The 16,688-nt window shown below is 41.4% G+C and overlaps 1 protein-coding gene and 1 pseudogene across 17 annotated transcripts in view; both read right to left on the minus strand.

Moving 5' to 3' along the window:
* LOC105288765 lies at positions 1-1,579 on the minus strand (annotated as a pseudogene).
* Positions 1-16,688, minus strand: part of PPIP5K1 (diphosphoinositol pentakisphosphate kinase 1) — a 44,492-nt gene that overhangs the window by 13,661 nt on the left and 14,143 nt on the right. For 7 of the 17 annotated variants that reach the window (XM_023527808.1, XM_023527806.1, XM_011355003.2 and 4 more), the window contains 7 exons: positions 16,522-16,638; positions 16,205-16,366; positions 14,253-14,402; positions 13,567-13,657; positions 10,540-10,665; positions 9,769-9,831; positions 4,474-4,611 (listed from right to left, as the gene is read on the minus strand). In XM_023527808.1, the coding sequence (XP_023383576.1) occupies positions 4,474-4,611; positions 9,769-9,831; positions 10,540-10,665; positions 13,567-13,657; positions 14,253-14,402; positions 16,205-16,366; positions 16,522-16,638 (847 nt within the window). The remainder of the gene's footprint in view (positions 1-4,473; positions 4,612-9,768; positions 9,832-10,539; positions 10,666-13,566; positions 13,658-14,252; positions 14,403-16,204; positions 16,367-16,521; positions 16,639-16,688) is intronic. The other 10 variants (XM_023527812.1, XM_023527816.1, XM_011355010.2 and 7 more) reach the window with 4 other exon arrangements.

The following is a 16,688-nucleotide window of genomic DNA, read 5'->3' on the forward strand; positions in this document are numbered from 1 at the left end:
TTTTTTTTTTTTTAACACTTGTGAGCATTTAATGAACTTCCCTCCATGTGGTTTCAAGCTACCAGGACAAAGGCCCCCACAATACCCTTAATCTTCTCCTCAGCTCTTCTGCTGAAGAATTTGGCCTTCACGATTATAGGCTGCTTTGGGAGCTTTCCCTTTCCCAGAACTTTGTAGTCGCCCAATCACACCACATCAATGATAGGAGCAGCTCCTGTCTTGTTTTTGGCAGCATTTACCTGTGTCTACTCATGGACCAATGTCCACAGTTCATCAAGGCTGACAGTTGGGCAGAAGCTCTAGTTCCTCTTTAAGTGGTAATGCCTCATACCAATTTTCCCAAAGTAACTTGGGTGATATTTGTCAAAGTTGATCCTGTGGTGATGTATGCCACCAGCATTACCTCGGCCTCCCTGGTGCTTCCGGTGCTTGCTGATGCGGCGGTGGCCATGGCTCACGTGAAGGCCCTGAAGTTTCTGGGCCTTCCTCAGTCTGGATGGTATGTCCTCAGCTAAGACGAAAGAGCCCTATTGTTTTTCTATTCTTAATTTTCTTAATCTCTGTTCTAATCTTTATTCTTTATTCTTCTTTCCTTCTGCTAACTTTGGGTTTAGTTTGCTTTTTTTTCCCCCAGTTCCTTAAGATATAAATTTAGGTTTTATATTTAAGATCTTTCTTATTTAAACATAGGTGTTTATAGCTTTAAATTCTATTAGCACTGATTTTGTTCCATTCCATAACTTCTGGTATGTTGCTTTTTCATTTTAATTTATCTCAAAGTATATTCTAATTTCCTTTGTAATGGATCTTTGACCCATAGATTGTTTAAGATTATGTTGTTTAATTTCCATGCTATTCGTGAATTTCCCCGTTTTTCTTCTATTATTGATTTCTAGCACCATTTCATTGTGGATGGAGAGGATATATTGTGTAATTTTAATCTTTTAAAATTTATTTAGACTTCTTCTATGGCCTAACAGATGATCTATCTTGGAAACTACTCCATGTACACTTAAGAAAAATCTGTATTCTGCTGTTTTGAGGTAGAATGTTCTATATACATATGTTAGGTTTAGTAGGTTATAGTTCTGTTCAAGTTCTCTGTTTCTTTATTGATCTTCTAATTGTTCTCTCCATTATTAAAAGTGGAGTATTGAAGTCTCTATTTTTGTAGAACTGTATTCTCCCTTCAATACTGTCACTGTTTACTTCATATATTTTGGGGCTCTGTTTAATGAGTATATGTTTATAATTGTTATATCTTCTTGATGAATTGACCTTTTATCAATATGTAATGACTTTTTCTGTTTCTTATAAGTTTTTGACTTAAAGACAATTTTTTCTGACATTAATTTTCCCCAGCACTTATTGGTTATTATACACATGGAACATATTTTTCTATTCTTTCATTGTTAACTTATTTGTGTCTTTGGATCAAAAGTGAGTCTCTTGTAGATAGCATATAGTTGGATAATTTTTTAAAAAATTCATTCTGTCAACCCCTCTGCCTTTTGTTTGGAGAGTTTTATTTATTTACATTTAAAATAATCAGTGATCAGGAAAGGCTTACTTCCGCCATTTCGCCACTTGTTTTCTATATGTCACATACCTTTTTTATTCATTTCATCCATGACTGGCCTATATTGTGCTGAATTGATTTTTTGTAGTGAACCATTTTGATTCCCTTCTCATTTCCTTTTCTCTATATGCTTTAGATATTTTCTTAGTGGTTACCATGTGGATTACAATTAACATCCTAAACTTATAATAATCTTGTATGAATTGATAACAGTTTAGCTTCAATAACATACAGAAACTGCTCCTATAAAGCTCAGTCCCTACCTTATGTTATTATTGTCACAAATTATACCTTTATACATCATGTGCTCATTAACACACTTGTAATGATTGTTTTATTCATGTGTGTGTTAATTCATACATATATTAAAAAAAGAGGAGTTACAGATAAAAAATACTATAATGCTGGCTTTTATATTTACCAGTGTAGTTACCTTTATCAGAGTTATTTATTTTTTGGTATGACTTCAAGTTACTGTGTAGTGTCCTTTTATTTCAGCCTAAAAGCCTCCTGTTAGCATTTCTTGTACGACAGGTCTACTAGTGACAAACTTCCTCAGCTTTTGTTTATCTGGGAATGTCTTAATTTTTCCTTCATTTTTGAAGAGTTTTGCCAGATATAGAATTCTTGGTTGATAGTTCCTTTTCTTTTTTTCTTTTTTCCTTTTTTTTTTTTTAGCACTTTTAATATGTCGACCCACTGCTCTCTGGCCTCTATGATTTCTGATGAGAAACTGGTTGTTAATCTTATTAAAAATCACTTTTATGTGAAAAGTTGCTTTCCTTTTGCTAATGTCAAGATTTTCTCTGTCTTTGTCTTTGGACAATTTTATTATAATATGTCCCACTCTAGATCTCTTTGTATTTATCTTTCAACTATTTATATGTATAGATTTGTATCTTTATCAAATTTGAGAAGTTTTCAGCCATTATTTCTTCAATTATTTTTTCTCCCTTTCTCTTCTCCTTCTGAGACTCCCATCATGCATTTGTTGGAATATTTCATGATGTCCCACAAATTTCTAAGCTCATATTTCTTCATTCTCTTTTCTCTCTCCTCTTCAGACTGGATACTTTTCAACTGATCTACCTTTAATTTCTTCTGCCTGCTCAAATCTAAGAAATCCTCTAGTAAATTTTTCGTTTCTGTTACTATACTTTTCATCCCTAGACTGGTTCCTTTTTATATTTTCTATCTCTTTAATGATATTCTCTGTTTGTTGAGACATCGTCCTTCTGATTTCCTTTAGTTCTTTGTCCCTGGTTTCCTTTCCTGATTTAAAATCTTTGTCTAGTTAACCTACTGTTTGTGGTTCATCAAGGACCATTTCCATTAATTTATTCTGTGAACGGACCACACTGTCTTGTTCCTTTGCATATTTTTTCCTTTTTTTTTGTTGAAAATTGGACCTTTTGAATATTATGTTAACTCTGAAAATCAGATTACTCCCCCTCCTTGGGGTTTGTTTTTGTTGTTTGCTGTAGTCTGTAGCTATTTGTTTAGTGATTTTCCTAAACTACTTTTGTGAAGTCTGACTTGTCATATGTGGTTTCTGAAGTCTCTGTTCCTTTAGCTTATGTCTAGCTAGTGTGTTGACAGGGATTTCCATGTGCCAGGAAATTGCAGATTGGTTCTGTGTTGAGGTACTCCTTCAACACTAAGCTGGACTGTTTATAATGCCCCCTTTGCCTTCACTCCTTTCTTGTGCTGAGTCTAGAGTTCAGCCAAAGGTGAGAGCTTAAGGTTTTCTCATGTCTTTTATGCTCATGTGTTCTTCCCTAGGCATATGCATGGCTTTCTAAATTACTCAGTATATGCAGATGCTTCTGAATGCCCTAATTTCCTGAAGAAACTCTATTCCCAGGTTTTTCTCTCAGACTTTCAGTATGCTTATTGTTTGCCTCGACAATAATTTTTTGCCCCAGACGGCATGTTGTTCATTTGCCTTACAATGTTTTTAAAAAACACCTCCTGCATAGCCATTTTTCTGCTCTGAGTGATTTCCAAGTTAGGTGAAATAAAGGTAAGCACCCAGTGTCAGTTCTTCAGGTAGCCCACAGACAAGTTAGAATAGACAAACACAATTCTTTAAGGATAAAGTCTGTTCTACTCCTTCTGGAACCAGGGACCAGGGTCCCACACTGAGAACATGAGTTACCATCTTCAACATTTCTGCCAAAATGGGGAAAGGTGTGGGAGAAGGTCAAGTAAAATTACTGGAAAGCTTCCTGCCATCTTTTGGTCACCTCTTTCTTGATTCAGAATTTTCCTAGTGCTGCAAACTTTTGACTACTTTCCAGAGTTCTGACAAAGTTGATTCTGACAATTTTTACTTGATTTTTTTGGTGTTCCTGTGGAAGGACAAGCTCTTGGACCTACTTACTGCATAGTTTAATTTTTACATTTAGATCTCTGATTGATATGAAGTTTATCCTGGTATGCAGCATGAAGTATGGATTTAATTTTAATTTTGAATGATGATTCAGTTGTCTCAACTTCATTTATTAAAAAGTCTATCTTTCCCCCTAGTATTTTGAAATGCTAACTTCTTCTATTTCTAGATTTAATATTTTGTTTGACTGATCTCTGTCTATTCAAATACCGATACCACACTGTTATTATAGAAGTTTTATAGAATGTTTTAAAATCTGGTAGAACTAGTACCCATTTGTTGCTCATCTTTTCAATGTTTTCTTGGCTATTCTTGCTTGTTTATTTTTCAGAATTGACTTTAGTGATATTTCTATGATTTTGAGTCAGCCTATGCAATTCAAAATTTTCAAGTTTACTTTTGTATATTTTTGGACTGCCTCTTTTAAATTTATTACTCATGTTCTAGGATGCATTGGAGTGGGTGCAGAGATAAGGGTACAAGATAAAAGTATTCCCCATACCTGCAGATACCTGCACTTGTGCTTCAGTGTGGCGCTGGCAGACTCTACTCAAGAATTCACTCACTTGACGCAGAGAAAGGGCATTATGAAGTGTTTCCAGGGGGTAGATGGTAGGCACCATGGAGCACCCTTCAAATCCTGTTAGAAAAGAGATGGGCAAAGTCAACATTATTCCTGCCAAATATACCCCACTGGCCAAGGAAGCATGGAGAGTCCCTGAGAGCCATCAGGAGAGTCCATGGCTTTTGGAATATGGGGCATCCAAGATTCTCAGGAGAGGGAACTCTTTAGATCCCCAACAGGAGTCTATTTCTGTCACCTCCAGATTTCCTAAAAAGTCTACCTGGTAAGGCCTCCTGGTGAATCAAATCACCTCTCATCCTACCTATGGAGAGCCTGCAATATCTCATGGAAAAATCAACAGAATCCAAATAGGGTAAGCACCTATATTGCTCTTGTAGTTTCTGGGGGAATAAAAAAATGTTCAGAGGTAAGGGGTGAAATTATAGGTCCAAATGAAGTAGGGAGGTCATGAAGCTGGGAGGAAACAGCAGATTTCGGGGATCATGTACAAGAGAACCAGACTAAGGGGGCATGGAATCTGAGAAGGGGTTCATGCAGATCTAGGATATGGGTAGAAAGGCTAGAATATTTGAAAGCAAGCTGGAGAACATGCAATACATATGGAGCTCAGCCCAGGAAAATCACATGCATGAACAAGCTAGGGGATGGAAGTTCTTTCTTGGTCATTTCCATCACATCAAAGGTTCTCCCTTCTGCTTTCATGGGAAGACCCCAAAGTTGCTAAGATTTCTCTATTCCATCAGGAAAATGAGGCAAATCCCCTAGAAATAAGAATAAATACTGATTCTCTGCTCTGAACCCAATAATTCCAATGTAGAGCCACCACTCTGGGTAGGGTGAAGGGTAAAATTAAATGTGTAACCCTAATCCCAGAGCCTGTTGATGAAAAAAATGTCCCTATTGGAGGATCAAGAAGCACATATCCCAACCACTTTTTCAGTCCCCAGTCTTTTCGATGTCTCCTCTACATCTCCTTAAAGGGAGTTAGGGTAGGCAAGACAGCAATATCTGTGCAAGACATAGCCTCTTGTTCACCAACGACTAAAACCTCAAAAGAATTATACTTGACCATTTTCTAACCTCTGGCCCTCATCTGCTTCAAGGATTCAATTGAGACCTCTCTGCTTCAATTTCCCCCTGTATTCTAGTGGCAGGACGGCAAGAGAGGTCCAGTCTCTAGCCCCTCAGAGTGGCTAGAAAAATGTTTGGATTTGAAGATGGTGCTGGAGGGTTATAGAGATAAGAACAGATTCCAAGGCAAGAGACTGTTCCTAAACTGAAAAGAATTGGGAATGGGTAACATTAGGAAGCAGTAAGGAAGGATGAGCAGCCAAAGCTACAGCTACCAGGCAGTCTGGTCCCAATCCCATCCAAGCAACTAAATGCAAGTCACATAACCTTAGGGTAAATGGGAGAAAAGGATAGGTGGACTCTCCTGCCAGAAGTGCAATAAGCAAAGCAGTCAGTCCCAGCCAGGGTAGTGGCAGCAGCCAGCTTGGTGGCAGGGGGTACCGTAGAGGCACTCGGGGTCATCCTGGCCTGAGCGCAGCCAGTTCCGGAAGAGGCGCAGGTGGTAGGAGCACTGGTGCAGGTGATGCGCCAGCGTGGCATCCAAGGAGACTGGCCGGCCCCCTGGGCAGTCAGAGGAAAAACTGCGCAGCAACCGGACCACAGGGTGCTGGTCATCCAGCAGCTCTGGAGGGAGTGGGGGTACCACGGCAGGAAGCACGAAGATAAAGAAAGAGAAGAGGGAAAGACAATGAGGGGGGCACTGACTGGCATAAGCATTACTGGGAATTGGAGCCACTCAGCTCCAAGGTGAGCTAAGAGAGAAGAAGAGATGGTCAGAGCCACTGGGCATCTCTTGGAGGGAAGAAGAGTGTTGGCATCACACAATGAGTCTAAAAGAAGGGGCTAGTGAGACCTCATCATACAGCAAGGTCCTCCCCTTTCTCACTGAGCAAAATTAGGTCAGTGCTTGCAGAAAGAAGTCACATCATTCTCAAGGGGGGTGAGTTGGCAGTTCTGTGGCTTAGGAGCCTTGACTAGAGCTCCAGTATCCCTGATCATTCTTAGACAAACTCTAGTTAGGGCCTGCTTCTCAGACGAATGTACTTATGAGGTTAGGATAGGAATAAAAAGATTCAAAGTTATTCAGAGAAGATGGTCAAGAATGGTATAGAGTATCAAGATAAAGCATGAAGCTAAAAAGGCTCCTAAAGGCCAGGCCCTCTGAACCAGACTCTAAGATAACCATAGGAGGGGCCAGTGTTAGGCAGCTGGTATGAGAGACTGGCAGGAAACCAGATGTAGGAGTCCTTTAAAACAGAGCATGTCAAAAATGGAATCAATATGTGAAAATGCCAAAATTGACTGATCATCCTTTACTCTTATTCAAATATACAGATAAAAAATTGCATAAATCTTAGGACTTGGGAGACACTATATCCATTACAGAAGTCAAAAGTGAGATACTTTTATATTTTCTTCCCACTGCTGGTGAATTTGTTCAGCTGGTGAGTAAAAAAGCTTCAATCTTGAACAACTTATTTTAGTTGCTTGGCAAATTTTGTGGATATATGTGATTCAGCCGCAAAAAGTTGAAGAGAGTGAAAAGCATGTGGAAAGGGTCATAAGAAGAACAGCAGGGAAAAGATTTTGAGGAAAAGGTATGGGGTCCTAAGATCTGATGACGGGATATTGGTATACAGAAGGTAGGATTAAGGTAGCTGAGTGACGATGGCTGCTCAGAACTCTCAGACCAGAACTGGTTCCATAGGGTGATCCCAAGAAACTATGGTTTCCAGAGACCTTTGTTTGAATGTCAGGAGAGGTTTCAGCTCTACCCAGGCAGTAACTGTACCAAAGGTCAGATAGGCAGTTGTGTGGGTCCCTAGAAAATAATGGGCTTGGCAAATCCAATGGGCATACTCTGACATTCTGGATAAGGGTGAGCCACACTCTCTTTCTCACTATATTAGTTTACTTTGGTGAGTTCAGTGTGTAGTTTAGTAATGGACCATATTTGTATACTTGATGTATTCGTAGGATATGACAGAAGTTCATCAGGAATAGAGTCAGTGATGGTCTGAGAGATGTTCTTCCACCAAAGCAAGGAGATAGCATTGCTTGGTCTTCTTCCCAAAGCCAAGTCCAGTTTCTCCAGCTGTTATTTCAAAGCCAGACATCATGGCAAGGAGATGGTGATGATGGGACTGTAGATTGACATACTGTTGTGACTAATCTGCCACAAGCAGTTGCTGGCAGCACATCCACTTTGTAATTGCTAGGTCGGTCAAGAAGATTTGACCATAGAGCCCTCATATTGTCCTGAGGGCCAAATTAAATCTAGATAATCTTCAGCAAGAGACATAATGGCTCCAAATTTCTCCTGATGCCAACAGGTCGATTCCAGATTCTGGCTTCTCAAGCACTATAGCCTCCAAGCTCAAGTACAAGAATAAAGGCCAGAAGACTTGTGAGGAAGTGTGCAGAGTGCTGGAGGAGATCTTGAATTTGTTCTCATGCACTATACCTGAATTGTCCTGGTCTTTCTACCTCTCCTTTTGGAAGAATTAATTCTCTTCTTCAACTGGTGAGGCTGCTAACCAAGGCTTCAGGGAACTAGAGAAATATAGGTCTGAGGATCTGCTTTATGAATTTGGATCTATTTTCCTAGAGCCTAAGAACTAGGAGATCTATGATTTAGCTCTGATTTCAGGGGCCCAAGTTCCTGATACTACATTTTATACCCTAAGTAACATGTCTCCTAAGTCCAAGTCCCAGGCTGTGGGGTTGGGGTTGGTAATGAGATTCTACTCTGGAGATAATTATGGCACATGAAGGCCAGAAGAGCTTGAAGCTAAATGTGCAGGTACAGCCATGCCACTATGAATGTGGAGCTTCTGTCACAAGCACAAATGGGAGCTGTGGTAGAGTTGGAGCTATAAACTGAACAAGTATAAGCTAGTCAACCTAGGAAGATTTCAGCAGTGCCCAGTGTATAGCCTGACAGGGCTAAAATCTAGCCGCTGCTACTGGCTGAGGAACAGGGGATCAGCATCTGGAGTTTTTTCCATCCAGGAAGCCAGGCTAATTTTACCTCCCTTGGAGGGTCTTAGCTCTTGGATAGAAGAGAACCGTATCTAACAAAACTGGATTTATCCTGAAGACAAGACACAATGCACAGAGAAACTAAAGCTATAAAGGATAAGACAGGGAGTAAGCCCTGGGCTCCCTGCCATACCATACAAAGAGACCACAGCCCTTTGGGTTTTAGTTTACATGGACCTCTAAACTCTCCCACCTTAGTGTGGGTAGACCCAGTTCTTCAGTATTCTCAAAACAGTATTCATTCCTAAGCTCTCCTAGAATCCCAACAGACATCTCAACTCTTCCTGTCAAGCTTCTCTGAGACAGCAGTGCCATAGGCAGGCTGGGGCTATATGGAAACCACATGTAAAAACTAGAGGTACAATTCTTTTTCCTTTACCTACTACCTCCTATTCCTTTCTTTCTCTCTTTTATCCCAGGTCAGTCTGGACTCCTGTTTTCTACGTCCAGGCCCTAGGTTAGTAGTAACATAAAGCAGATGTCAGGAGCACAAGAGCCACACCAAGTACACATAATGGTAGGAGATAGGAATATGGAAATGGGACTATATACTCAGGACCAATATCCTTATGGGTAGGCTTGGGAGCTGGGAACTGTGACATTGCTCCAGAGGGAAATAAACAAGTCATCCACTCCAACAAAAGAGCTGGAGAAAAAAATAGGAAGATCGAATTTATTACATAAGCTGAGGAGTAGGGGGGCGGGGGAAGAAGAAATGGGGATAATATAGGAATACTATTCTCTTCCTAAGAAGGAGAACCATCATCATATTTATACAAAGCCCAGCAGTCATGTGATAGGAAAGGGAGAGGTTTAATTAATGTTTTGGTGATGATGCTGAAAAAAGTGACACAATGGTGATGACAGTGACCATGGAAGTAAGACCCTGAGTTGCCACAGGCCGCAGCCAAGGTTAAGGTTTGGTTTGTCACAACGAGGGATATGTACCAAGAGGGACACTTAGTGAGTGTTTCATTCAGAGACAGCAGGGTGTTAACACAGTGGAAGGAGAGGCAAAGTCAGTGTCAGAACTCAGAGGTTAAGTGTCTGGAGGTGACATGGTAAGGATGAATGACGTTGAGTCAGAAGCAAACGTACCGTTAGTCGGATGCTTTGCAAATGACACAGAAAATCGTTTTACGGCCGGGACAAACAAGAACTCTGGGGAGAAAAGACATCATGGGGATTATACCCACCCCTGTCCCCACCCTCTGCTCTGGAATTTGCCAGCAATGCACTCTGTTCTTTACAGTTAGTATATGACCTTCTCCCACCCCCACCCTTAGAGTCCTGACTACCACATTTTCAATCTTTTCCTTTAGTATAATCTCCTCTTAGGAATCCATGTGTCATCTCTACCATGATACACCCCCACAAACAACCCTAATTTCACCACCACATCCTCTTTCTGATCATTTGGAAAAAAAATCCGTAGAAACTTTCATCCCTTCCCCGACTCTTTCCATATGATTTTTCCTGCCTTGGCTGAGCAACTTCCCATCCCTGATTTCCTAGACTTTAATCAAGGCCCCACTGCATTCTTCCTGATCATGGCTCCTCCTTGTTGGTCCTTACCCCTACAGATCAGAATCCAGGAAAGAATACAAAGGTGAAGTAAATTGATGTAGCAGGGCTGTATGTGGGAGATTATGAAGGAATAAGCATAAATAAGTAGTATTTGTATGGTGAAGGAGAATGCAAATGGAGGGGTGAATGGGGTCTTGGTTCCTTTTCCCCTCTATAACTGATGAAGAAAACTTGTTATATGGCCAGTGTCAGTGCCATCTTAAGTATGAATAGTTCTTGAGCTGTGTTCTGGCTGGGAAACAAATGAAGAAAAGAGCTTCCCCCCAAAACCCACCCACATACCATCTCGATGTTTCAGACTGGCAGGTGGTAGCTTTTTGCCATGGCTGCGGGCGTAGTCCTGAAGATTCGGGGCACTGGAGGAGCCACCCAGCACTGTGGTGCTGAATAGCCCTGTGCACTGTGAGCCTGCAAGGCCGGGAGTACATTAGTAGCCACACAAAGCTGCAGGAACACACAACTTCACATGACAACATCAAGACACACACACACACACACACAGCCATTCAGAACCACCATCATGTTGCCATTGCACATAACCACAAACAGCTTCCACTATTGCTCATAGCTATACTGGGCAAGCAAAGTATTCTCCTTAAGATCTATATGGCAGCTACAACAGGCCACTACAAATGCAGAGTTAGTGATATTAAGGGACTCAAAGCTACTGAAAGGGATAGACTATGTTCTCCATGTGGCTCTCTGGAATGCTAAAATAATACATACTCCCTCTAGATCTCCCTAGATTTGATTCAGTGCTCCATATCCTAGATATATGGTTTGAAGAACCCAGAAATCTAGTCCTTTATAGGTTTAAAAGGAAAAAAACTTTGATTGAAACTAGAGACTAAGTTTTGAGCACTCAGCTCAAAACCTAAGTTCTCATAAGTTCTAATTCCTCCTAAGTTTTTCATTCAACATTCCTTCCTTTCTATCTCCCTTCAGGCCTTTTTTCCTTTCCCAAGAAAGAAAGTATAAGACTCATTGAATTTTTAAACCTGGAAGTGATTTAAAAAATCATCTAGTTCAACCTTTATTTCATTTTAGAAATAAAGAAACTGAGATTCAAAAGGGATCTCATTTGCTCAAAGTCATGTAGTTTGTTAGGAGCTAAGCTGGAGTAGAATCCAGGTCTCCTGACTCTGAGGGTCAAGTATGTTCAGTTAGAAAATAAACGATTATTTTTTTCATCAAGAAAAACAGGTTATTGTTTTGAAGTGAAGATGGACACAAATTGAAAGGCAAGTGAAGTCAGGTGATTACATGTAGAGCATGCCTACTGTGTGCTGAGTGCCCTACTAAGGAGAAAGACTTTGTGAGCAGAAAACAACAAAAAAGACCTGTTTCTTCCACTCTCAAAAGTTTATTGTCTTGTTAGCCCATGCTCAAAGTCAAATGCCTACACACATAAGTTCAAAGAAAGCAAAGAGAACTCTATTGCCAGAGAGATAAATAAAACTTGAAAAATCTCTGAAGCCAATAAATCAAGCCAGTCACTGTTTCAAATATTTGATTAAGAATAGGGTTGGGACTTCACAGTCCTCTCTCCTACTATAGCCCATGAAGACAGAGAGGGAAAGAAGAGACAAGATTGACACCAAGTTTGTGGGATTTGCCCTTCTACTTCCAAATCTACTTAGCCAAGACCCTGGGTTTGACGTTGGAACTTAAAATTCATAAGGGAATGAATGAATGAATGAATGAATGAATGAATGAATAAAAATAAAATAAAATTCGTAAGAGAGATGAATAAAGTCAAGAGGAGGTCAGTTTCCTTTGAACCCACAAAGAAGGGGCCATGGTTTCAAGGGTCCCAGCATTTCAGGGTCACCACAGAAATCAGTACATTCAGGTAGCAGATAATCTCCACCCTGAAATTCAGGGCCACTATTCTATGCAGCAACTTCTACCTTTCATGCTCAAAGTGGTCGTAGAACAGGGTTTCAGAGAGTAATAAGGGATGCTAAATATGTCTGTACTTCTTCAGAGCAGCTGATACTAGCTGGTTCTATTCCAGACCACCCAAGCTTTATTCTACATTTACTTCCTCTACTAAATAATTTTCTGGTGCAGTCTTGCCAACCTTTCCCTGTCTAATCCTCGGACCATCACAGAGGGTAGGTAGTCTTTACTTTACCACCACCATCTGTCAACTACTATGGCCATACCTCTGCCTTCTTCTTCACAGCACTTCCATTTAACTGGGCCAGACCCAGCTATCCTCTTTTCCAGCCTACCTGAAACCTTCTCTTTACTGGGATTCTGGGACGAGAAGTTCACATCACAAACCTATACATTTGTCATTTATTTTTATGCCGCAAACCACCTACCTCATTTCAGAGATCTAGAAGGCAACCTACTCCTATAAAATTAGCCTGGAAAATTACCAAAACCTTCTCCCTCTTCTGGTCCAAATACTGACCATTCTAGGGCCAAAAAATTGGGTGCCAAGGACAAAGGTAATGGAAAAATTAAAGGAGCTAAATGGAAAGAATAATAGGGCAAGATAGAGACAGGGGACTAAGTCCAGATCCCACACAATTGTCTCTAACTGCCAGTTCTAGTTACTGGCTCACAAGGCACTTTGTTAAAAGATAGCCCCACCCAAGGACCACTCCCGCTTCCAAAGAATACAATACCCTCTGAGGCTTGGTCCTTCCTGTAGTCTGTGTTCTTAGGAAAGGTTGAATGATGTTCTCCACCCCTCTCCAGGAATCAAAAAAAATCAAGAGATATCCCCTCAAAGTCCTGAGAGAAGTCTCTGCCACTATACCAGTCTCAGATTTGTCCCTCAATTTTCAGGAAGGAAGGAAAAAAATTACAGGATTAGGAGAGGGTGAAGGAGAGGCAAGGAAGTAGGAGGGGCCAGAGTGGGGATGTAATAAACAGGTCTCAGAGAAAGACACGGCACAAATTCTCTAAATGAGGAATGTGACACTTACGGGGGTCACGAGTACTTCTATTTATAGCTCTGTCTGTGATAACTCTGAAGATTCAGAGTCTCCATGGCCCCTTAAGGTCTGGGCTAGACTGGAGGGATAGATAAGGAATGAGGGGGGAAGCTAGAAAATGCCCTTCAGTCAAAGAAATAGGGGTTGGTATAGAAAACCAGAATACAAACACCTTCCTGGAATGGAAGCAATCATCTGAGATCAAAGTTCACACCTAAATATGGCTTTTCCCAATTTATCCTCCCTATCCCCACCAGACAATTCCATAGACTGCATAACCCCAATTCCCACAATAAAACTCTGAAGAACAGACAGACGCTCCTCCCAAAAACAGGTGAGAGATGCTGGAAAACCATACCTAGGCCACTCTGCTTCATCTCTGTTGGTGGCCGTGAAGATGAAAAGAGCCGGTAGCCACCAGGCCTTGAGGATGAAGTCTCAGAAAGCACCTGGAGAAAAAGGACTGTATATTACCATTTTGCCACTTCAACCCAAAGTCTAAAACCCAAGTCCCGAATTGCCCCTACAAAGCCAAGCAATGTCAGAAAGTTTGGAAGAACCAAAGGATTTTTATGGGAGAAGAAGAAAAGGGAATAAAAAGTGTACTTTGCAGAGGGAACTGTCCAGAGAATCCTTTCTATACTAGAAAGCACTTCTATTTCCAAGATGCCTGTCTCCACAGCCCTCCCACCCTAAATATGAGAAATCATTATTCGACCATTCTCAATTCACAGCAGAACAGGGTTCTTTAATCTTATCTATCCCTCTGCAGGACTTAGAGAACCAATCACAATAGTTCAGCCACAGTAAGAAGTAAAGTCTGGCCACTCTCTCTTCTTTCCATGGGACAGCTGTGGCTAGGGCAACTATACTCAGTTTCTTATCTGAACCAAGAATCCCTCTTGGCCACTCCTGGAGACATAAAATGGATTTATAAATAGCCCAAAGAATTCAATCATACAACCCCAACATACATACACAGCGTCCCAAGTCCCAAAAGGCAAAGGCAGAGGCAGAAAAGGAAGACTAGGTAGGGAGGGACACCTGTGTGCAGGATGCCAGGTGAGTGGTGGACACAGCCCGGGGCTGTAGGCCGATGGCTGGGGAAGGCCGAGGGAGGTCTCCTGACCTCCGGCGGCGCCGTCCCCGCAAGGGGATCAGGTCCAGGTTCCCCGTGCACTGCATGTTCATGACCTGCAATCAGACCGGGTGGAAAGCCGGTCATGGCTCCTTTAACCCCCCAGGCTCCCAAAAGCCCCAATGCCCATTGGGCAGACCTAATTATAGGGATGGAGAGAATGATAGCCTAGGGCTCAGCTGCTATGAAGGTCACAGCTTTTGTATTCTAAAACAGTCCAAAGAATAAGATGACAAGAGGAGAAGAAGGGATGGGGATAAGATTGCCAATGCCTATATTTATAGAAGGAGGAGAATAAATATTAATATTAAAAGGCTGTGTGACCAAGGAGAACAGACAAGATTTTCTTGCAAATCTAAGGAGCACATCTTATAAAACAATCATCCTGGATGAGCCGTGACATAGCAGCACTAGTAACTGAAAAGAAGTAATGTGATTATAACAGGAAGCTTCCTGTAGGCCTGAAAAAAAGAAGGCAGTCTCATCAAGTCTGAGATGCAGAGAGAGCTCTGCCTTTCCTATGTCTCTTGACTGCTTAAAGCAGAAGGAAAAAGGGGGTCATGTACAACAGTGCCAGAGAGACTGGCAGACCACATGAATGGGGAATACATTTAGATGTGGAGGAGCAGTTTATTAATGGAAGATTATGTCACTCTAGCCATCTGATCTATTCACGTGAGTCTAAAGGTTACTAGTGTACTATGTATACTAAGTTAATGCTTCAAAGAGAAAATGATGTATACCCCACCTAAAGAAACTGAGTATTCACAACTTCAAATCCACCTTAAAATCATCAGGAAGAAAAGGATGAGTTCAGAATAGAGACTGTAGTTTGTCTTCTTAGGTTTCTCCAAAATGTTAACTGCAAATCTCTGGCTGAACCTATGTAAGATAGCTATAGATTCTTCTGAGATATTTTTAAAATGGAAGGACCAATGCCTTTAAGACAAAGCTGGCACAGAGCCAGGTGAACAGATCTATCAATCAAAGCAGGACCCAAATCATCCAGTCAGAGTCCCAAAGACTGGAATAAATTATGGGGTCAAAAAGAGTATCATTGGGCCAAAGACGGAAAGACTCTCTCCAGGAAAAAAGACCAAAACAAAAATCTCAGGACAGTTAGCTGGACATGATGTGAGATTTACAACAGTTCCATCCTCTAGGCTAGAGAACTAGAACCAGGACTAGAGACAAACTCCTCCAAGAACAGCAGAATACAGGCCCAAGCCGATAAACCAGTTTATCAGAGAGACTTTCAGACTTGATTCCCTTTTAAGATGAGGGTATAGATAACCCTAAAGGAATTAAAGTGCCACATATTTGCTCCTGTCTGAGGTATAATTTTTATAAGGCAACACAGAGATGGAGAGGGCCTGGCCTTTAACATCAATTGAATTGCTATCATAGTTACTATTTACGAAGCAGCTATATGATGGATATTACTTGCATTTTACAGATGAAAAAAAGTGAGGCTTGGAGAAGTTTCCTGTTCAAGGTCACACAGCTTCTAAGTACCAGATTGGGATTTTAGCCCAGAATTCAAGCTGTTTCTACTATGTTTCCTTTTAAAGAATTGCCTTTTCAAATTCATCCAGAGGCCTCCTCCTCAATCTCATCTCTTAAAATCTTTCTCTGTCAGGCACCTCTCAATGGCATCTCTTTAATCTCAGAAGTAGCAACCAGCTTAAAGGAGTTTTATTTTGAAAGAAGAATTAAGTAAAACATATCTATCAGGGGTAGAAAGGCTCTGCTTAAGGTCCCAAGAATCCCTCCCATCTCACAAGGGGATTCAGAGGCTTCATGGATATTGTCCTATGAGCATTTTCATTGCTTCTTTCTCTCAAGCCCCTCCCATTACCTCCATGGAGCCGGCTTTTCGGTTACGAATGAGGGGTGATCTCCTTGGGAGGCCAGGGCCCTCAGAGGGCTGGGGTGAAGTCTGCAGGGCCCGGTCTGGCTCATCTGATGCCTTCCCCGGGCACAGGTTCTCCATGCTGCCTTGGTCTGTTTTCATCTCATTCTATCCAATAACAGGCACAGATAGAAGAGGTGTTAATGGCCTCCTGCCTCCTAATCCCAGACTTCCCAACCCTTTTACTTCCCTGTACTGTTTCCAAGTTTCCCACCACTTGATTCCTAAATCCTCCAGTCCAAAATCCCAGCACTCTGATCCACCTCGGAAGAAGCCGGACGGAATCCATAGCCAGTTGGGGCACTGCCTTCTTCCTCGACACCTTTCACTCCAGGGCTAAAGTGCAGCTCCACATGGAATCGCTCCTCTGATAAGGGATCCTATGGGGGCATCAACAGATGAAGGGGCAGTTGGAGGAGCTGGATATGGT

This window comes from Pteropus vampyrus, unplaced genomic scaffold (assembly GCF_000151845.1).
Source record: "Pteropus vampyrus isolate Shadow unplaced genomic scaffold, Pvam_2.0 Scaffold19, whole genome shotgun sequence".
In the NCBI taxonomy this organism is placed as follows: Eukaryota; Metazoa; Chordata; class Mammalia; order Chiroptera; family Pteropodidae; genus Pteropus; species Pteropus vampyrus.